Raw genomic sequence first — 23,652 nt, 5'->3', positions numbered from 1 at the left:
AGGATAAGAAAAAATGCAGATTGAAAAAGTGAAGTACAATTTATTAATAATATACGCAGCCAATCTTAACATTCGGTGCACCATCACGAATATAATCTGATACAATTGTTGTTGATACAGCCATATCGGAAGCGATTCTTTCACGACTATCTTTCTTCTGCTTTATGTATATAAATACTTCGTAATTAAAATATAGATATATACATATTTATTTATATTTTTTTATATATATGTATGTATATATATATCTGTATGTATATATATATATCTGTACAACCTGGACACACTCGTCTAGAAAATAATCTCTATCTAATTGCTAATTTTCTTTTTTGAATCTGTCGGTCGTTAACCCCTTATGGTCCGCTATCTTTGTTTCTTACAATACGAGTATCTATTTTTAAATAAAAAAAATTCCGAAGAATTTTTCGTTGTCATTAATTTCTAACTCGTAGAAGAAAGAAATTTTTTAAAAAAAGAATACTGTTGCAACGAAAAAGATCATAAGCCAAAAGTGTCATCGATTAGACCCTAAAAGGTTAAAGAATCGAAGAACACATGATCGAATATTCTAACTATCATTGATTTTCAAAAAAAAAAAAAAAAAAGAAATACGTTTTGGACGAAATTTAAAAGTTCATCTATCAAAGAACAATGTATATTATTCTTTCTTTGCAATATTTGTAATATTTGTTTCTAAAGCAGAAAATGCAAAATTAACAAATAAGAAAAAATATATCACAGATAAAGAAGAAGAAAAATATAAATCACAAAAAATAATGTAAAATTTAAACATAGTTTTATACTAATCGTATAAAAAACATTAGCTCTAGAAAAAGGCTATTAATTACATTACCATAAAAATATTTCTCTTTTTCTCTCTCTCTCTCTCTCTTTTCTTTATATCTTCCTCGTATCTTTCACATTTTATCCAAGATTAACGCAAGATTGACGAGGGAAACTTCTATCCCTTGAAAATAGAAATGCAGATACTAAAAACCAAGGACGGAGCAAGTGTGTCTCGACGCGAACGCAACAGACTAGAAAAGATCGAGGGAAAGAGTTTCCACTCGTCGTTCGCATCTTTAATTACAACCGGACCGTACAAAGGGAAAGATTCGTTCGATACAATCGTTGAGAGTACTTTCTTTCCAGAGCTTTAGCTGTTTTAATCCTTCACTTCATGATATTCTTTAATAGCTATTTAAGCAGTGCTGTAACATCATTATGAATCGTAAATTAGAATTCATATATTATTCATCCATCCTTGAATACGGCTCAATATGATAAAACAAAGGATTGATGGGATGCACAGCTATATTCGAACTTTCTTCTTGCAATTTTATAAATTTCTTTTTATCTTTTATCGTTACGATACACAGTATCTGTTTTACAATCTGCAAATAATCAGATCGGAAAAGAAAAAAGAAAAATTAAATTATAATTCTAAAACGGTGCGCCACATTGTTTCAAAAGACTTTCATGTTTCTACTTTTCTCTCTACCTGAACTATCTTAACTATCACGGTATTAAATATATAAAAATACTTTAGTTCTATCATATTCTCTCGCCTGGCTGACTATAAGAAAAAAATATACAAAAGTTTTCATTAAATTCTGACCAAACTTAAATTTTATCGATCAACGAAAATATATGATTGAAAATTATTCATAAATAATAGATAACGATAGAACGATAAATGCATTAATATTCGAATGCATTTCTCAATAAAAAAGTCATTTATTATGTTTGATCTTCACGGATCCTACTCTTTCTAAGATTATAAATAAACAGATTGAAATACTTATCTCGATAAAATCAATGCCACTCTATACTTCTCTGAAGTATTCTAACCTTAAAAGCTCTAACAGCCATGTAGTCCTCACGTATCTATATATCTAAGGACGCAGCAAATTCTTTTAAAATCGTGCTTATTTGACGAAAATACATATTCTTCTCTTTCTTTTTTTGTCTATATAGATATCGTAAAGAAAATATCATTATTCTAACCTTATCGAAGACGAAACAATTGATTTAAATCAGGTATCAGCTTGATCAAAATGTCTTCGAATGATTTATCAATATCTTAAAATATTTATATAATTACTTTAAAAAGTTTTCAAATCTTGAAAAATTTAAGAAAAAATTCTATTGAATATTAGTTTATAAACTTGTCCAAAGAGCAATTGAACATTTTGTTACCTTAGAAAATCGGAAGAGATACTTCATTCTTTACTACGTTCTTTTTCAAATTTTGTTCTCCTCTTCAATATTCATAATTTCTTTTTTTCGTTTTTTTTACTTGTTCTCCAGATGAAAAATATTTGATCGAGTTATAAGAACGTTGCTTATACTGTACTCTCTTTCTAAACAAACGCTATCGAAAAGACTTAGGTGTTCTAATGATAATATCGTACAGGAAAAAGACCATCTGTGCACCGAATCTGCAATAATCGCATTTGCTTGTGTATATATGTGTTTTTAAGTACGAAAATGCGCAACCAGTGCAACAATGTCGAAAAAATACCGGAAAACACCGGTTTTTGTTATACAAAATTTTGTAAGTACAAGTTCTTATCGACTGAGCCGCATAGTGGAGACGATGGAATGTTCGACGATTACAGACTATACTTTAAAAATAAGAAAGGCGAAAATATTAGCCGACTATCGTGCAAACTTAAAAAAAAATATCGTATCCTTTTTTCTTGAACGTGCTTCTTAATCGTGTCAAATCTTAATTTTATAATATAGATTAATTAATAGTTATAACTCGGTCGATATAACGTAAAATATTCAGTAGAATATTCTATCGATAGTCAGACATTCTAATAACGATATCTTGCGAGTTGTGATTTTTAAGATTTATAGTTTGAAAACTTTGAAAATTTCTAAATTTTAATTATCAATTTTAAAGATTTTAGAAACTTTCGTCGCCGATCGAGACGATTTTTCATAATCGTCGCGCATCATGCGATATATCGTTATTACGATTTATATTTAGGGCAAGTCAAAGGAACTATGATTTTAATACCGTAGCGTCTCGCGGAAATACGCATTTTCGTCTTGTTCTTACTTTAAACGATATTGGAGAACAGATCGACCGACTACTCGCCATTAACAGAAACATGTCCGGTCGTGAACTGGTTCCTGAGCTCGTCTCGTGAATATGTTCACTAGTTGGCAGTGTACTCTGGCAACAAATATTACAGATAAATTACATTATACCATTTCGTTCGAGTTTTTATTTATTTATGAAAAATTAGCAATATTCCACGAAATTATTAAATTATTTTTCTCGTGAATTTAGAATTTTCATTGAATTAAATAAAATAAAATCTTAATAAAATTCCAATTATTCTGAACGTACAGAAATGATAATTTTTTAATTTACAAAATAATTCATAAGATGAAAATGAAACGAATGGTAAGATACTAAAAGGTGGTAATAAAACGATATGAGAAGTTTACGTGTGAAAGAGATGAGACCGGAAATGAGCATAGAGTATCCGCAAATATCCAAGTGAGTGTTTACCTGATTTTCACGTTGGAGTTATCGATCACCTCGCCATCACAGTTCCACACGCTCAGGTTTGAACTCATATAGCGATTGTTAATCTCTCTATCGGAGTGCATGTGCATGGTGGGCAGGGCGCGGAACGTGAACTCCCTCGCTCTGTACACCTCCACGAAGGGTAGATCGTACTGAGGAATGCAAACAGATAAGATCAATTCGTATACAAACCACGTATTGCATTTGTCCTTTTATATATATATATATAAAATTGATTCGATTTTTTAAATTCTAAATAAAATTATTTTACACGTTATTCAAAGGATTTAGAAATATTAAAAATTTTGAAATTAGAAATTTCAGAATGGATTAAAAAATAGAAAAAAAAATATGAAAATTTTTATTATTTTTAATTTATTTCACGCACCAGAGTTTTCTGTTTACTGGACAACCTGAGCAACATCCTAATATTGTTAAAGAGCGAAGTATGCCGAACCAGAATCACATCCACGCAACCATCCCCAATATGACAATGGGGACTGAATCCCATAGGACTTCTGGCACAACCACACGCGAGATTGGCACCATTTACCATGAAGAATTTTCCTCTGACAGTCATCCATCCTGAGATTACGTTAATGACAAATATATAACAAAAACTGATGATAAAAAAAATAAAAAAATTAATTCGATAAAATGTAATAGAACTAACTGGATATCTCTTTTTCCGAATTGCTGTTGTGCATGTGTTGCAGACATCTAGTGCAGTTTTTTGTACACCTTGTGCTGGTCGCTGGATGGCAAGGGTCCGAAAGAAGTTGAATCTCACCTTCATAACCTTTATTCCCAAGGATCTTCTTGAAACCTGAGTTCAAATCGATGTATGTATCTTATTATTCTTTTTTTTATAATTTTTTTAGTTCTTAGAATATTAATTTTTATTTCTTTTTGTATAGATGTAAAATTTTGATAATAATAAAGAAGTATATATATATAAATTAAGCTGTGAAAGAAAAAAAAATATGATTAAATGTATATTTATTATAAAAAAAATTATTATATATTTGAAATTAATAAAAAAACTAGAAAGATAAGTATTTTTATTTTTTTAGAACAATTAAATAAAATGAACGTAAATTAATAAAATTTAATCGTAAATAAAAATTTATGAAAATTTTGAGAAATGTTCTAATAAAATTGAAATATTTGCCTCTTGATATTAAAAAATTGGAAATAGAAAATAATGGAGGAAATACTTAAAATAGATCTATTTTAATTAGATTAATATATTTATATTTATTATCATCTTTGATCGATACAATTTTGTTTACAATTTTACAAATAGGTATCAAACTCTTAATGTCTATAATAATACATTTAACAATATCTTCAAACAGCTTTATATTATCTTTCTTGACCTTTCCTGCGAAAAAAAGTAAGTATATTATGTAATATATAATGTAAAAAATATGATTCATAAAAACCACACCATTTTAGATTAATAATTTAAATTATACGTAGTTATAATTTTAACTAGTAGATAATATATCTAAGATCTATCTTTCACTATATAGAAAAGACGCATTTTCCAATTTCATACTTCACATGAAATAATAAATACACACAGAAAAAAAAGGACACATACTTACCTACTTAAATAATTTACCTTGGAATCTTTCGCATTTCACAAATCTCCCGCAAGAATGCGCTCTAAGGCTATATTAACTAGCGCCATCTTCTTATTCTCCTTTGTACTGCCATTATGTATAATATTTGTTCGAATCTTTTAAAACACTTTCACGAAATGCTTCATTTAAAATTATTATCTTTCATCTTTTTCCGGCTTGTCATTATATCAGAAATAAAAATAAGGATATAAAAATTTGTGTAAAATTGTGTAAAAAAAGTTATAAAATCTATATATAAATCTGTATATAAAATCTGACAATGAATGACAACTATCGTTCATAATTTTTGTTTCCCTTCCTTCTCGAACATGCACGTGTTCCTAGGAAACTAAAACAGAGCTAAAACATGGATGTTTCGATTTGAAGAAACTCGCAAATTTCTTTCTGCCATATTCTACTTCCTACACACATTCTTTAAAATTCTCAATGCAAAACAACTATATTTTACATTTTTTTTTTTCTCATTAACCTCTCTCTTTCATCCATAATAAATCATATTTCATTTCAAATATTCCTTTCAGGCTACATACTAAATACTAAAGGAAGGGACAAAAAAAAATTAATAACTACCAAGACTGGGAAAAAATAAACTTTTAAAACAGATAAGTAAGAAATAATCTTATTTACAAAATTTTGCAAATAAATTTTCCTCTTTAAAATTCAAATTTTTCCCAGTTCCTGTATATGTATAATATATAAATCTATCTATCAATTGCCACACAGAACAGCACAATCAAACAAAGGAACTTTTATTCCACTTGAGATATACTTAGCTTATATACTTACCCGAATAATCGTATCTCTGGGGACCCATCCACCGGAACTTCTCGCTGTCCCGTATCACGTCACCCAGGTAACCGTAACTGAGCATACTTGCGTATAACCTGAGCAACGTGTGGTCATTGTGAACCGAGGAGATGTCAAGACCGGCACTGTCGCCAAAGATGATATGTATAGCCGCTGTTTGCACATCCGTGGTTCCGTGAAGGCTATAAGCAACCGTATCGGTACTTCCGCTGGGTATCACGCCGATCGGAAGTCGAGGAGTCGGTAAATTCGCCTCGGGATTGTTGGGGTCGATCTGTCGATCCCTCGAAGTCCTCAGCACAAGGCCGTTGATCACCTCGGCGAGGGTACCATCCCCACCGATGCAGACTACCGCCTGCAAGGGGTGGAAAGGGTCGAGTATAATTTTTCTTTTTTTTTACGATAAAAGGAAAGGAAAGATTTTTTAAAAATTTATTTGATTTAAACAAAAGAAATTTACGTGGAAATCTGTAAGATCTGTACTTAAGAGGATATCACGGATATGATTGACCCTCTCTGTAACAAGCATCTTCGTTTCGATCCCAGCAATGGTCATCAAGGGTTGCACATCCTTCTCCCAAATCTTCAAACCCTTCTTCTTCCCTCCAAAAGGATTGACGAACAGTAAGATCTTTCTGGGACGATGGGTTAATCCTGGAAAAGTCCATCGAGAAATTTACAGTCGAATTTCAAAATAATTTCAATAATTTTATTTAAATAATTAATTTTTCTTTTCTTTTTTTGTTAAGAAGAGTAGAGTCAAGAGTTAATTTAATTCAAGAAAATTGTCGAGGTGAGGTAAATCAGTTTTATTTATTCAAGGATAATTTTTTTTTTTTTTATTTTTGTAGAAACGCAACGCGACAAACAAGAAGCCGGATCAATACTTATGGCCACTGGTTCTCTCATCAAGATATACCAGAAAGAGATCGCGTTACACGCACTGGGACGCACCACCACCCCGTTGTTTTTCCATTTTACCTTCGCTCCATCCGCGGGAGAAGGGCAGTAATTCGACAATGGCAGTTTGATTGATTGGAATGGACGATAAGCTCGTTTACACAATGTTAGGAATATTACGTGGAATATCGTGGAATAGATACCCGTTTGCCGATTAGCTATCGGTTGACCATCGATATTTTGTGTACACGAGCAAACAAAATTATCGTTTATAGCGATCCAGCGTAACAGTTCAAATAAAAAATACTCACAATGCTCAAGGCCTGATCGATAAATAATTTCATTTTATTTTTCTAGTGGGTGAAAGTAGATTTTATTATTTCTAAATTATTTTTAATACGAGTTTTACAATTTGATTTATTCAACTATTGAAAGTGTTACACGATAATTTTTTCTTTTTATGAAAATAAAACGATTGTTTAGATTGAAAATATTTCCCGCGTTCATTTTTCTCTCTCTCTCTCTCTCTCTCGATTCATTGCCTGCGCCTGCTTCCATATTATCCGCATGGCGGAGGCACGGTGACCCGCGGTGAAAGTGTACCCGGTCGACCGCTGTAATTCGTTCCCGATCTGATCGAGCTTATTTTTATCCTCCAACATGTCAACTTGTCCACGACGTGTATGTATTTTTTCACGAAAATGTGCCACGAAAATATACACGTGAATTCGTTTCGTGAAAATAGAAGGGGGAAAAAAAGTGACAAAAATGAGAAAAATAGATAAAATGGATTATATTATCGTTAATATTAATAAACGTATGCAACGAAAGAAGCGAGAACGTATTTATGAATATTTAAAAAATTGAATTATTTTCCAAGAATACGAATAACTTCTTCTTTGTTGTTTGGGATATGACAATGGGATAGAAAGTTGAAACTATTGACGTAGACTTTATGAAAGAATCGTTATCGCATCAATCGTGGACAGAACCGGTTTGAAATAAAAGTCCATAATGTGGACTTTGTTTTCAGGAAACACTCGCGTCACCATGACATTTTCTTGGACTTTTTTTTTTATTTCCATCAAGGTTACAAGTCTAAATGTTACAGCATACGATTGTTGAATAAAACAAAGACTATTTCGACGTGAAAAATGAATATCACGTTTCTTCGTTTCCAGAAACAAACGACAAGATATTTGAAAACATTATTCCCGTTGAAAATGATCGGAACGGAGTTGCAAAGTTTCATCTATTAATAATACCAGAAATAAAACAAACTTGTAACAATCTTGCAAATAAGCGACTCATGAAATAGAAAGCGGTAGTTTTAACTCCTAGAAACTTAATAAACTCAAGGTTAAAACAGAAAACTTGTAAAGTTGAATTATCACTTTCTATTTCCATCTATGCATTACAATTTTAATAATCGACCTCGTAGACTCGTCGACATTTCGACAAGAACAAGTGAAACAGAAAGCGACAATTTTTTAAAACCTTAACGTGAACTTTAAAACAACCTATCTAATATATCTAACCTACAATTATCCCAAAACTCTCTTATCGTCTCTCTATAAACTATCGTAAATCCTTTATAAACCCGTCGTCCTCTATAAATCTCGTCTAAACGGTCTGCAAACTAAAATTGTCGAGAAAGAGAGAGACACTTATTTCGAGCATCGTTATTAATAACTTGAAACACCATGCGAAAGCATCCAGACGCTCTTCAAACTTGCATTACACGGTGTGAAGCAGCGTAGTAACGAGAGGCGTCAGACCGAGAGAATGGTTTATTTAAGCTGTGCACAAGTTGCACGTGTGCATCCTCGAGGCTTTTTATCCGGTGAATGAGGATGACGTAAAGACCGGAGGGACAAAGGTGCACGGGGGGAGGGGGGGAAGAGTCGTGGCCGCGAATAGGGAGTTTTGCAAGGTGAAGTGTCGCTCTGCGAAGTGTCATGGCGCACTGGTCGATAGAATGCAACGTTTCCCCGCGCTCACTCTTCCAGTTCTGTCTGCTTCCGAGCTTTATAAGCAGAGACGAGGGCTCGAGGCCTTCTTTTCTTTCAAGTTTTCCAGTATCGGGCTATTTTATCATTTCTGCAGAGGTTGGATTCTTCGCTTGTTCCGAGGTTCGAACTTTTCTAGGTTAAATGTCACATTTTCTACGATTTCATAAATAGATACGAGGATTTCGATTCTTCTCGTTCATTGAATTTTTGATCTCGGATCCCATTAAATTTGGATTCCTCGCTTGTTCTAAGCTCCAACTTTTCTAGGTTAAATGTCACGTTTCCTGCGATATCTTCTCTCGTTTCGAGTTTCATAAATAGATACGACGATTTCGATTCTTCTCGTTCGTTGAATTTTTGATCTTGGATTCTATTAAATTTGGATTCTTCCCCTATTCTAGCCTCGAGTTTTTCTAGATTAAATTTCACAAATGTGCTTCGATTCGTTTCTCTTTCGTTTCGAATTTCATAAATAGACACGAGGATTTGGACTCTTCGCTTGTTCCAGGCTCGAATTTTTTTAGGTTAAGTGTCATACTTTCTGCGATTTCTTCACTGATCCTCGTTGGTTTCGAGCTTTACAAATATCTGAATTTAGATTTTTTTTTGTTCATTGAATTTTTTTGATTTTTTGAATTCTATTAAATTTAAATTCTTCATTTGTTCTAGGTTCGAATTTTTCTGCGTTGAATGTGAAACTTTCTGCGATTTCTCTTCGAAGTTAGTTCGTAAGTAGACACGAGAGCTTGGATTCTTTTCGTTTATGAATTCTTTCAAACTTTGAAGTTTTGAACAATTTTTCTTTGATTTCTCTTGAATAAAACAATTTTTTTAAATTTACAACTTTATAAAGTGGGGAATTTATCGACAGAGAGAAAAAAAATTATTCGTCAAGCGAGCATAAAGTTTTCTATTTTCATACAATTTATCTATTCGATAAAGGAAAGAACTTGTAACTTGTTTGAAAGAAACAAAGAGAAACTCGCTTAAATATATCAAAGCCCAAAATAGTGAAACTAATGAAATTAAAGTGTCATTAACTTCTTTCCAAGTTAATTACTCCTCAAATATAGATCAAATCGAACTTTCAAATTTGCCTAATCTGAATATTTTTCTTCTCTTTTCTTTATTTTTCTTTTTTTTTTTTTTTTTTCAAGCAAAAAATATATCTTGATCCGCAACCAACGACCCAGTTCCATCGTGAGCCGAGTTTAATCCTTTCTACCAGTTCACTAGGAAACGCAACACCGTTTACTACGATTAATCGTTCGATAAGGTACGTTTCAAAAAAAAAAAAAAGAACCATATCGTATTTCATTTCGAACAAACCTACAAAGGTGGATCATTTCGATGAGATTGAGAGGGAAATTTAATTCGAAGGTTTTTTTTTTAATCTTCTTTCGCGAAATCGGATGAAAATCAAACTTGAGTTTTTACGTACAAAATTCAATTTATTCTTTGGAGATCTTGTTACACCGATTGACGAAAGGCTTTGTGATAATCGATACTCGTTCAATTATTTAAGCGACCGCCATTTCCACAACTGGAATAGAAAGGAAATAACAACGTGGAACGAGAATCCACTTTCACCTACTTTTTCTCTATTTTCATGCATCGGTATCATTATCATGGATTCATAGTGTTTTTCATTGGTTGCTTCCATTAAAAGGAAGATGATTAATATCCTTTCATGGTGTATTTTAAAAATCGACCTTCTATTACGTATTTATCAATCTTGAATACGGCAATTTTAATATACAGAGTGGGTTGTGTAATATCCGATTATCCGAATTATTTTTTGAGATAATAAGATTATGTTATATTTTAATAATATAACTATTGTAATTTTGGATTAATATTTTGATAAGTATGAGAAATTAAATTGTAAAAGAGGAAAGAAAATTTGACGAAATTTCACTTCGTTGTAATCTTTATCTATCTGGAAAAATATATTTTTAGAGACGGAACGATTAAAAGATAATTATTACGGCGTCAATTGTTTTCTAATTAAACATGATTTGTAAATTTTTCTTAATCGAATAAATGACTCACAAAAGATAATGCCAATTCTATAGATTACATTTTTTTTTTTTTTTTTTTTGCTTTATTTTATATTCGATATTAATAACATCGATAAAATATATCTGCGATTCTTAAGCAAATTCTGAACGATCAATTTTTCAACTGAATTCGAAAATTCGTAAATTTCGCAAATTGTGGAAATTGGATCGATTCGATTGGAAATTTGAGACAAACAAATTTCAACACGAGTTAAAAGTTATCGGCAATCCCGATTTCTTTATTAGAAAATTGGATCCAATTCCACGATTAGCAACTTCAATCAAATTCCTCGAATACAATTGTCGAAAATTGTGGCAATTCGATTTCATTATTAGAAAATTGGACCAATTCAATTCCATTGAAAATTGGAAAATTCGATGGAAAATTCGATGGAAAATACGAAGGATCGTTGGAAAAATTTCGTTTCCATTATCAGAGAATTGGGCTAAATTTTCAATTTTACGCGATTAGAAGATTCGACCAATTTTGTTCCAACGGGGATTAGAAAATTAGTCCAATTCCGCCATATCTTCTAAAATTGAATTAATTCGATCCGATAATTAAAGAAACCGGAGGAGGAAAGAGGAACTACTACTTGCCCATGAGGTAATTTCGTATGGTCTTGACCCAGGAGGCGACTTGCCTCGGGTCTGTGTGGCTCATGGTCACGCTGTGATGGCTCCATTTGTTCTTTGGCCCGTGCACAGCGTAGTGGAGAATGAAATTCGTCGGGCACACGGTAGGTGACGTAGGCGACGTTGTCAGTTGCTTCTCCTTAAAGTTTATCCCGTGTATCCAATCATCACCGTAGCGAACGGCGAGCACGTCGGTCATTGGTAGCGTCCATCTTGCTGGAAAGATCGTTGAAAAAGAAAAAAAACTAGTCAAAAATAGAAGTCAATAGAAATTGTCGTTTTGCCTCTCCGTTTATATCTCTGAATTATAATTTTTAAGGTTAAGAAAAATTTTATTTAAAATTATCTTGGAATTAAATTCGATTTTTATAGATATATATATATATAGAAATATTTGTTTTCCTTTTATTCTTGTTCCATTGTTATCGATACAAGTTACATAATTTTAGGATCGATTATTTCTTCGCTGTTGGCGAAAACATTTCCATGGAATCGAGTTTGAAAAATTGGTTATTACAGATTATGCAGAATTAGATAATAAATCAAAGAGGAAACAAGTACGAGTGGAAAGACGAGAGACAAAGGGGATTCGATTTACCGTTCTCTAATAGCCGCCACTTAATATCGCAACAGGGTGATGAGAACAAAGGCGAGTCAAGCTCAAAACGTCCGATTGTTTTGCATAATTGAACGCCTCGAACTAGCTGCTTCTACTCGTCCGCAAAATACCCTATGAAATATAATCGATATTCTCTATGTTCGACTGAATACGAGAGAAGAAAGAGAAGGAAAGGAACGCGAAGAGGCGAAGAAACGACACGAGGAAACATAACCTCAAATGTGAATGTGTTCGGTTTCATTTTTTTACAACCGATAAAAGGAGAATGAAAAACAAAAAGGATGTAAAATAAAGGTACGCGTAATCCATGTTTTAACCAACACTTTTTAAGCGTTAGATTAGATTAGTCAGAAATGTACAATCTCTCTCTGTCTATTTGAAAGATGAAAGACGAATTTTATCTGTGATTATCTCTATCATATTAATAAAGATCATTGAATCATCTCTGGATAGAGAATTGTTTAAGATGGGACAAAGTAGCCCAAGATAACCAGAAGATAAAACGAGATATAGGGGAGGCGGGAAAATACGATTGACACTTCATAAAAGTGATAAGACGTAGAGTGATGATAACGTTTTGCAATTTTTTTTTCCTTTTTATAAAATCGTTACGAACTTTTAAGTAAATTTAAAATTTATTCGTAATTTTTCGAAAGAATTGAAACTTTGTATCCTTCTTTTTCGGATTCTTTCCAACGTTTAAATTATATTTTCAACATTGTTGATCGAGCTTTTTGTACGGAAAAAAATTTTTTTCTTCAACGTTACGCACTTCTTATATCTTGATATTAGATAATTTTTCGAAAATGTTTCGATTAGATCGAATAAAACAAATTCGTTCGCTGAAAATTATCGTGTAAATTTTTCTGAGTGTTGCTCGACACAGCACGATATATTTGGCACGAGGATTGCATAAAAATATTATAGTCGTTAATTGACTCAAACGCGGTTATCGGCGGGACAGCTGTCATTCGAAGCCAAATTGCGCGTGTATGTGTACCAACTATAAAAGCACGATGAACTTGTCGAAGATAGATAACGAAATTGCGTAATTGATAACGGCCACAATGCATCCATCGTGAGTTTTGATATTTTTTTTTTTAAACCTACTATATCCAACGAATAGTAAATACGTGCAAGCCTGAAACGTTTAGCAACGTTATCCGAAATTTCTCAAATTTTTTGATTTTCTTCGGAAATCAGGAAGGAAAGATTATTTTCGAGAAAAGGAAAAGACGATTTTTTTTTTAATTGTCGAATTGAAAAATTGTTTAGAAATTCAAACGAAGATTCGATGGTTCTTTCGATGAGATTCGTCGTTTCGTTGTTTGTCATTTGTGTTAAATATTTGAGGATTGAAAAATTAGCTCGTTATCATATTTTCTTTGCTGCTGCTCGTGCTAAAAATAAATAACGTATTTAAAAAGTATAACGCATGAAAGAAGAAAATAAAAAAAGAAAAAAATAAAATTACCTGCCAATTAAATTTTCGAACGTTTTCGTGTTAATCGTCGTGTTGCGATCCGCAAATGTAAATCCGCGCTAAAAATATGGTGCACATGGCTTATTCGACGAAAGATAGTAGCGAGAGTGTTTTGCACTCTTTCTGCGAGTGCACTCGCATCGATTCGTTCCACTTTCTCGTCTTATCACTTAAACTACACCTCGTAACTGGACTCGGGTATACGCAAAATCACATTTCATGCATACAGTTTACATACAGTTTCGTTACTCCAATCCAAATATATAGGAATTTACATTTGACTTTCAAGTATCATTCTCCATCTGTTTCGATAAAGAGAAGAAAAAAGAAAATAATTAAAATTTTACACCCGACCACGATGATGACCAATAATAAATTAATTTTATTTACAAAGGAAATAGCAATATAAAGATCTCGAATGTTAATAATATTATATTTTAATAAATAATATCGTTTCTCGAAAAATTAAATTTAAATTACATTTTCATTTATTCCCTTCAATCACACGAATTAAATAAACGAACATGATCTACTCCCTTGTTTGCGTAAACAATTCTCGATATCGTATCCGAACGTCTGAGAAATCGTAGAAATTCGCGGGTATCGTGGGAAATTTGCATGTCCTCCCACGCTTGGCGGCTCAATGGCTGTTACGAAGCCCGGTGGAAACTGCGGCTGTGACCCAGAAACGTATCGAGCCTTTGTCTCCGCCTCGTTTGAGGACTTTCCACGTGGAGATTGTGCCGTCACGAATTATCTTTTCGAAAATGAACGTTGTAACGGATAGAAAAGAGAAGGAAGAGGAGAAGGAGAAGAGAAGGAGGAGGAGGAGGAGAATTGTCGTCGAGCGAGTTGAAAAAACGCGAATGACCAAGGACAAGGTCGACTAGTGGTCACCCAACGTTCAAGAGAATTTTTTAGAACCAGTCCTCTCTGTTTATACATTTTATTTATTTCTATATGAAATTCTTCAAATATAAAGTGTGAATATCGTTTCTTGGAAAACGAAGTTAAGGTATTAATTGCAAAAGTTAACAAAATTATACACTTTTCTAATCTTTTCTTTAATTATTTTTTGTTTTTTTTTGTAATAAAAACCCAATTAAAAATTCCAAATTGTATAATTTCTATCTATAGTTAAAACTATATTCCTGCATTTAATATGAAACACAAGCATTCCATGTAATACAATATTTCTAAAATAATTTTAATTAATATGTTATTACTACTACAAGAAGATCCTCAACTACGATAATTAGAAAATGCGTAATACGACGTAAGAATATATCTGAAATCATTTTAACAAGTATATTATTTCCAGTCGAGGATAACAAGATCCTTATATTAATAAAAAAAAAGGAAATAAAAATAATCTTAATGTGACTCTACGATAAAAATGGAAAAAAAAATGCATTCTATATAACACAGAATATAACGGAATAACTTGTGCATCATTATCATAACAATGACCAAGGATTTGATCTTACAAAAATGGATATGAGAAAGGGTATATCCAGTGGAAAAATTTAATCCTAGAAGGGATTGAAACGTCGAGGATAATCCGTATTGAAAGCGCACCGGTCGAGCCTTGATTCGAGCGATCGTCCAAGAGAATCCGTAATTCCTTCGGGCCATCCGTTGCAGTCTGAATTTGTTCGAGTAATTTTAGGCGGCGTCGGTCGTTCACACTTCGATCTCCAGCTCGACGAGAGACCTTCGTTTCAAAGAGATCGTGTAAGGTCGCCTGTTCTTTTTCAACGAAATACCTTCTATTACCTTCCCTGCGTCTATGCTTCGAATCGAGTTGACGTAATTATTTTACACTTCCCGACATTTAGAAACTTGTTTTTTCCTTTCTTGAATTCGAGTTCTTTGAACTGGATAATAAAAGTATAGAAGTAGAGAAGATTCTTGAAGTTTCGAGGATGGATATTTTTCTTAAATGGTGAATTCTGTTCGATAAAGAATTCGTAATTTAAATATTTAATTTTTTTTTTTCAATGTATTTTTAAAATGTTAATGAAGCATATTGTGTGCCGTATTAACATTAATTAATATACGTAAATGCATAATATTGTAGCATAAATTTATTTAAATATGACTCGTTATGGAAAGCGATATTCGTTATGCGATTTATCTATTCAAATTGGAGGGGAAGGAACGACAGAAAACGTCGAGAAAAATTTATGTTTCGGCCAAAAGTCTACACGTTAAATGAATCATCATTGGAAATAATAATGTAATATTTATAAGCAATTGATGCATGCAAGATAATAATTATTATATAATTAATCATTCATAATCTTCGATATCTTCATAATTTATCAGGAATGTTTTTCTGTCGCAATATTTTTTTTTCTTCTAAAACACACCTCTATCTTTTCTTTAAAAAATTTTTTTGAAAATTATTTCGTCGTCAAATAATTTTTCAATACAATTCTGCAAGAAATTTTATCGATGCAAATGCAAACGATCGACCAAACCATTTTTCAAAAATAATCCAACGTGCAAGGTGATCGTCTAATGGTGGAAAAAAAAAAGATAGGCGATAGAACTCTTGGCATTATTACATCAGTTCCACGGGACGAGAGAGGAAAGAGAGAAAAAAAAAGACGTTACGCAGAGACTCATAATTAAAGTGTTTCGCAATAAACACACGCTACCTGCAGCCATGAGCCCGCGGTTTTTTCCTCCCTTTTTAATAAACGCCAGTATATAATATTCGATCGAGAAAAAAAAGGGAAAAATATATATATATATATATACATTAAAATTATTATAAATCGTTTCTTCCATTCTAATCTTTCGATCGTGACTTATCACGTATTCGTATTTAATTATTCTACGAATAGAGCAATTAAATAGAATGAGATTATTTTAATTTTTTTATGGAAAATTTTTCTTTTTTTCCTGTTTTAATTAATTACAATTATTAATTATAAAGATGATATCCTTCGCATAAATTTGCATTATAATTACTTTTTTAACAACTATCATTTGTGCACTTGCATTTAATACAATGACTGGAATTGAAAAATTCTTGTTTTGCAACAACAGCCGATCTTTTTTTTTTTTCCATCGTGTGTAAATTAGACGCGAATATAAACGATAAAAAAATAAATAATTTATCGCAAACTGTCCAATAATCCAGTTATAACTAGTATAAGAGATAAGCAAATCAATGATATTCACAATTTCAACAAGACGAACAAATAATAGGGAATAATAGAAAAATGCTAGTTGAATGATTGTTATTTGAAATGCGGTGGAAATGGTATGCACGTGGTCACATGATCGAGATAACGTGTGCCAAAGCATTGCCGGTGTTTCGACCACGAAAAGAATCAATAAGATCGAAAGGAGAAATGGACAAGGCCAATTCGAATCTTTTTTCTTTCCCTCTCTCGATATTCCTCTCTACTCGATAGTGTAAGCACTTTGACTAAGCCAAAAGAAATTACGTAAACGGAATATTCGTATAAAAAAAGTCAAAGGCAACATTGCAATGTCTCATATATATATATATATATATAAGATATCCAATAATTTGCAAGTTTGCCGAGCACAAAATCATTTTACGTAATCATCAATCCATTCTTGAAACCGTGTATCATTTTGATGGAAATCAACTGGCGCGTTTCTAGGGAATTTTAATTGGGATCATGGAGGAAATAATGCGAGGAAAATGGAATTCAAGTTCGATTGCGCAATTATCATTTAAGATGCGATGTTTATTACGTTTATGTTAGATGTATTTGATGATATTTTTATCTGTGAATTTTTCGCAGGAACGTTTATTTTATTTTTGAAGAAGACGCGAAAAATGAAAGAGATATATAACCGATTGGAGGAATCGAAAGAAATGCGACCGTGCGGTTTGACCTTAACGGCTAAATGGATAACGTGGATCGAATCCGATTCGAAAGAACCGAGGCGTATTGGAATGCGTTTGTACCAATTTTCCCTTACTGGGGGTCACTTGCGTGTTTACAAGGATCACTAACCTATTGAATCGTACCACTGGATCGAGTTTTCGCGAATTTATTATTGATATAAATAATAATTTGCAATTTGAACGAAATTTACTACCAAACTTGCAATTTTTCGAATTTACGATCTATTTGGAGAAAATTTAAAAAGAGAATATATTTGAAAAATTTTCCACTCGATAATTTGTTAAATATTTGCCGTCATATTTTGTCATCTTAATTATCAAGATGGAAATCAACACATCATTACCTGTCTCTCTCTCAAAAAAAAAAAAGAAAGAAAACATATGCAAAGGTAATCCAACCATAAAGGTAAAGCAAAACGTGAGCGAAGAGAAAAGAGGTAATAATCGCATGCAAATAGGAAGCGATGTATACTAGCATCATCATCGCGGACGGAATACTAAATACAAAAGACGCTGTGAAAGAGCGTCTTAATTTATTCCATCTTCGATATTTTCTTTCGAATTCTTAGCTTCGATACGCAAAACCGTGTTTCGAATTTCTTAAAATATATCAAAAATAAGATATCCCATTTTTCAAAGTTCTGCAAGTCTTAAAAAATAAAATAAAATAAAAAAAATCTTGTGATTAAAAGAAAATAAAAAGGGAAGAAGAAAGAGAAGAAAAAGGAATGAAGGATTTCGTTGAAAGCAATAGAATGAAAAAAAAACAAGATAGAAAGAATTTAAAAAAAATAAAAAGATAAAAGTCAATGTAACCAATATAAATATCGAATATAAGAAATATTAAGGATTTCACGAAGATGATTTTCTTTAATATTCAAAGGCGAAACGAACACAAGGAAATGAAACCGTATGCAAACAAGCTCCAAGGACGAGTGTACATGTGTCGTCGCTTTTACGACGGCCACCGATCGCCGAAAACTTATCGACATTCCGCCTGTCTACACGATACACGTAGACAACAGTCAACATACAGAACGTGCATGTTTCCCTTATTTTTTGTCCGCCTACATAAGATTATGTCACTGTTTGGAATCTTTTTATATATATGTACAACCCTTCTATTTGAAATGTTTACTACATTTTCACGAAAATTGGAGAAATTTAAATATCGATGTATAATTCTTTTTAATACTTTATGCGATACTGTACGATAAAATATACAGTGACGCATTAAAAAAACAAATATAAAATTCAAGCAATAAAACTCAAAGAAAATCTACGATTATTAAACGATACTTTATGTAATAAAAATGATTTTTAAAAACTAGGATATAATAAAATTTAGAATGATAAATATGGCACGAAGCATTAAAACAATATCCATCATTAAAGATTTATCAATAATTACATTGCAAATGAATTTTTTAGTAGAGAAATAAAAACGAAGTGTTTATTTATAGCGAGAAAAAAGATGATTTTTTTTTTAAAATTTTAGAAACTAACTCTCTTTTAGAAAAATTCTTCTTTCTAATAAGTGTTTCTAATAATAGTAAATAATCTATTAACAATAAATATTTCATTAATATAACAAATAAATCATTTGATTGAAAGAATCAATTTGCATTGTTCTTTGTATCTGTAATAATGATAATATATCCTGATAAAAATTCGAAATCATAATATAGAATTATTTGTTATCAATGACTAATATGTAATAAAACAAAATTGATAGATAAATAAATATTGAAACTAAAAATAAAGCAATTGCAATTCCGTTAACAAACAACTTGCAAAAAAATCGTGAATCTTTTAATTCCTTCGCGAAACAATTTTTTTTAAGTATTATTTACCGAAAAACGCAGAAATCAATGTTCATTAAAATACTCAAATAATTATTCTAATCATTTCAAGAAATTTCAATAGAAATCTGAAATTGAACATAATAAATGAAGAACTTATTATTAAATGGATTTTAACAAATCTATTTTCATGGAAATAGAAGAAATTTTCAAATGATGCGATTAAAATTTTCGATAATATAAATTTAATAAAATATATATCTAAACGATTATTATAATAGCTTAATGATTCAATAGGCTAATCAACTGATAGTTGATTCGAGAATCAATAAATGAAATTCCAAAGATATCGAGAAATATAGTGGATTTCATAAAGAGATATTTTTCGGAAAGAAGTAATTGAATGAAAATTTATTTAAATGTGAATTCAATTACCACAAATCATATCTTTCAAATTTTCCATTGATTATATTATTTGTTCAATCATTTTACCCTATCATACACAATGATCTAAACATTTAAGTTTTTAATATCCCTTTAATAAATCAAAAAAAATTTTTTAAACATATTGTAAACCTTATAAAATGCATGAAATTACAAATTAATACAATTTAATATTTTAAATAATACAATTTCACACATCCATTATCTAAATTTTGTTCTTAATTGATCACACATATGTGTGATCCATTCTAACAAATCGGAAATACTTGGTCCATTTCGCAGACGATATCGCGATTACTTTCTAACACAACAACATAAGTATTAAAATTGAACAATATTTTCTACTTTTTCTACTCCACTTTTAAAAATTACGAATATCCATAAAATTTTCTCTACGAATATTTGATATATAAATAATAGATTGCCATCCTTTTCAATATATTACCGATAACTATTCCAATAATATATAGATATAAATCTAAATTATATATACTTACTGTATGGCGGTTTCTCTGTTTCCCAGATGAGTGTGCCACGATGAAAGTAGACTCTGCACCGTTTCTTTTTCACTATGAATGTGTTCAGGAGCACTGTCCTGGAAGATTGGTCTGAAATCTCCTGCATCATATTGACGGCTGACTTTGGCTGCCTTTCCAAAGGTAGCTCTTTCAACGAAGAGATTGTATAAATGTCATTTCCACACCGATCGATTTATAATATACAAAATAATTAACACGAAAATCAGAAACAAGTCTCACGAATGGAACACAAATAATTAAAATATGTAACGACCTTGCTCGCTCGTTAGCTCGAGCACAACTGCGGCGCACGATCGACTTACCGTGAATCGTGTCAAACCGTAAATGTTCGGCTTTTATGATGTATAGTGCCTTCAATCGGACATTTCTCTAACTACTAATACAAAACTCACTTGATCATTAATTTTAACTAAAAATAGAATACAATATAGATTTAATATTCAATATATTTCATTATTTGGTTTAAAATATAGATGAAATATAAGAAGAATTTGATTATTCAATTCATTTTTGATTAATATTTTACTTTTTAATCAAATTTAATATATAATTTAATATAATTTAATAAAATTATAAAATAATAAGATATTCTAAAATATATTTTATTTAATTTTATATTAAAATTTTAATCATTATTCATATTATAATTCTATTTTATACCGAATCGGTAATATTGAAACATAGCCATACCATCTGTCGGATAGTTAATTTTATCATGTAAAGATAATATGTATCTGACAAGATTAAAGCTGTCTCTGCATTCTGATTTTAACGCGCTAAAAATATCCCTGCATGAACGTAACTCGTTACAAAAGATCATTAATAATTCTATTTTTTTATTTATAGCGAGTTATTACTTTATTTTTTTCACGTAATATTTTGAATAGAATATTCTACTAGTTATTTAGATATAGCATAAATCATATGGATAATTTTACTAACAATTTATTATTGTTGACGTTTGGTTAGGGCCCAAGAATATTCTATTCTTCCCTGAATACGACAAACGCGAGGCGACATGACATTTTGTTGGTGACGCGACAACTTTCTGATATCGAACGATATCTACTAAACAAGTGTACATTGTTCTATATCTTGCAGAATACTATCCCAGTTATTACTTGACGTTTGGTGTTTCAGAAAATCAATCTTAAAGTACAAAAAAGAACGAGTGAAAGTGACATAAATTGAAAATTGTTGTAGACATCGCATGTTCGCGAACTTGGAATGACGCAGACATCGTGATGCGGACTGTACGCTGAAAGACGTAAAATTTTATGAATTCAAAGTTATATGGTTATAATATTTATATAAAATTCTAAAAAAACAATAACTCATTGATTAAAAAAATAATTTTTTATCAAAGTTAAACATGTTTTTATTTTAATAAAGGTTACTTTTTTTAAGTAAAAAAATATTATTTCATTAGAAAAATAATATATATAAAAAAAAACTATGGATGAAACTAGAAATTACATAAATTTAGTGCTAACAGTTAAAAAATATCCAGCGTTATATGATCTCAGTTGCAATGATTATCATAACAAAGTTGTTCGAAATAAAATGTGGAGAGCAGTGGCGCAGGAAGTAAACGCTTCTGGTAAGAATTTTTCAAAAACAAATTTTTGTGAAAATTCGATCGTATATTTAAATTCGGATGTTTTCTTCATAGCCGCAGAATGTAAAGAAAAATGGAAGAACCTCCGTGCCAGTTTCAGCAGACATTTAAGAAATCAAAATACAACAAATTCAAAATCGAAAAAACCGTATTATATGGCAGATTACATGGATTTTTTACTTCCTTATAGCAAACTTCGTAGGTAACTAACGTAGAAAATATAGAGAAATTAATAATAATTCTGTAGTTAAGAAATTTTATTCTTTGTTTTCTTTTTTTTTTTTTTTCTATTATTTTTAGGGCGGATGAAAGTTTGAACGAAGAAGGACCAATCGCACAAGAGAATTGGAATGAAGAGGAGACCACTTCCGATACGTCCTCTAATTATCAAAAATTAAACAAATCCGATCAAAAGATATCGGAATCAGAAAGAGATGGAGATACGAGAAATGAAGAGTATGTGTTTTCGAGAAGTAAAGCGATCAGACACGCAGAAGATAGACTATTGTCACATAGATGTTCAGATAATTGTATTCTCACCAATAGACGAGATCTTGACGAATCAATCAACGATGCAGACTTGTTGTTTTTTAAAAGTTTACTTCCAGATATGCAACAGATGACAAGCCAAGAAAAAAGAAGCTTTAAAATATCTGTATTGGGTTTGATCGATAAAATATTAAACGAAAAAGAATCGGCAATGTCGGTCGAAAATGATATTTCTTGTTCAATAGTAAAAAATCAACAAGATGAAAGAACAGATGAATTTTAATTTAAAATTTTTATAAACAAAAGTTTGTAATAATACAAATAAATTTAAAATATTATAATAATATAGATTGATTAAAGTATGTTTAACAAAATAAAATGTATTAAAATTTGAGAAAAATGTTATATTTAAAAATAATTTATGAATTATAATAATAATAGATCAAAAAAATATATATAGCGAAATATATTCCCATTTCCAATTTATTTTTGTTATTTCATAAGTTTGCAAAAGATTTTGAATAAAAATAAACAAAAAATTAATTGATCAAATATTGTCTCAATAGAGTTGAGAATCACTGAATAATGCTGATTGGTGAGACGAAACAACGCGGCATCTTCGAGTCAACGGAAGAAATTAATGAAAATTGAACGTACGTATTGCGCCAAAAGATTCGGTTATTTCCGGATAATATACGAAAACAACCGAATTCAACAGGAATATATTTGGATATATTATATATAATGAATAAATGCATGATCCATACAAATAAATTGCTTTCACAAATTCTATTTTGCAAAAGATTCTATTAGAAAAAATTAGTAACTTAAAAAAACAGACTAATGTAAGGAATTTTCATTTGTTAGATAATGAATATTCTAATTTATTATATTTTTTAACTATTTTTAAACATGTAAAAATATATTTGTAATTTTTTATCAAAATAAAAAGATATATATATATATATGATATATATTAATTTTTATGATAAAAATATATACAAAAAATTTTTTTGAACATTATTGTCTATTTTATTTTTAAGATCCCGCCATTGTTTCAATTGAATATGAAGGAATTTTAAAACAGATTGTACTTTCATTGGCGTATATCTAAATTTTTATTATTATAAATTTTAATCTAAAAAGTTTTAC

At 30.8% G+C, this 23,652-nt stretch overlaps 2 protein-coding genes and 2 long non-coding RNA genes across 7 annotated transcripts; 2 read left to right on the top strand and 2 right to left on the bottom strand.

The window, feature by feature from the left end:
- Positions 1-20: 20 nt before the first annotated feature.
- LOC107995902 (ceramide kinase) lies at positions 21-20,714 on the bottom strand. 2 transcript variants are annotated; one of them, XR_003697167.2, is made up of 9 exons: positions 20,352-20,714; positions 11,576-11,827; positions 6,464-6,657; positions 5,983-6,358; positions 4,221-4,373; positions 3,936-4,132; positions 3,530-3,699; positions 2,200-3,187; positions 21-2,122 (listed from the first exon to the last, which is right to left on the bottom strand). XR_003697167.2 is itself a non-coding variant. In XM_017053640.3 (8 exons), exons 1-8 carry the CDS (start codon positions 20,479-20,481, stop codon positions 3,112-3,114), a joined length of 1,548 nt encoding a protein of 515 aa, XP_016909129.1. In that variant the 5' UTR covers positions 20,482-20,714; the 3' UTR covers positions 21-3,111. The 2 variants fall into 2 exon arrangements, 1 of the variants encoding a protein (XP_016909129.1); XM_017053640.3 differs by having other exon boundaries at positions 21-3,187.
- LOC133666999 (uncharacterized) lies at positions 11,799-14,183 on the top strand. The gene is made up of 2 exons (XR_009832016.1): positions 11,799-11,930; positions 12,061-14,183. It is a non-coding gene; the product is annotated as an uncharacterized LOC133666999 (long non-coding RNA).
- On the bottom strand, positions 13,406-20,343 carry LOC133666998 (uncharacterized). Of its 2 annotated transcripts, XR_009832014.1 has the most exons (4): positions 15,490-19,568; positions 14,194-15,427; positions 13,705-14,015; positions 13,406-13,630 (listed from the first exon to the last, which is right to left on the bottom strand). It is a non-coding gene; the product is annotated as an uncharacterized LOC133666998 (long non-coding RNA). The 2 variants fall into 2 exon arrangements; XR_009832015.1 differs by having other exon boundaries at positions 13,406-14,015; positions 15,490-20,343.
- Positions 20,715-21,387: 673 nt separating the features above from the next.
- Positions 21,388-22,953, top strand: LOC107995756 (uncharacterized). Of its 2 annotated transcripts, none has more exons than XM_062082117.1 (4): positions 21,388-21,646; positions 21,823-21,993; positions 22,066-22,213; positions 22,312-22,953. In XM_062082117.1, exons 2-4 carry the CDS (start codon positions 21,849-21,851, stop codon positions 22,781-22,783), a joined length of 765 nt encoding a protein of 254 aa, XP_061938101.1. In that variant the 5' UTR covers positions 21,388-21,646; positions 21,823-21,848; the 3' UTR covers positions 22,784-22,953. The 2 variants fall into 2 exon arrangements, with proteins under 2 accessions (XP_061938101.1, XP_061938100.1); XM_062082116.1 differs by having other exon boundaries at positions 21,786-21,993.
- Positions 22,954-23,652: the final 699 nt, after the last annotated feature.

This window comes from Apis cerana, linkage group LG11 (genome assembly GCF_029169275.1).
Source record: "Apis cerana isolate GH-2021 linkage group LG11, AcerK_1.0, whole genome shotgun sequence".
Classification (NCBI taxonomy): domain Eukaryota; kingdom Metazoa; phylum Arthropoda; class Insecta; order Hymenoptera; family Apidae; genus Apis; species Apis cerana.
This window is presented reverse-complemented; position numbering and strand designations above follow the sequence as displayed.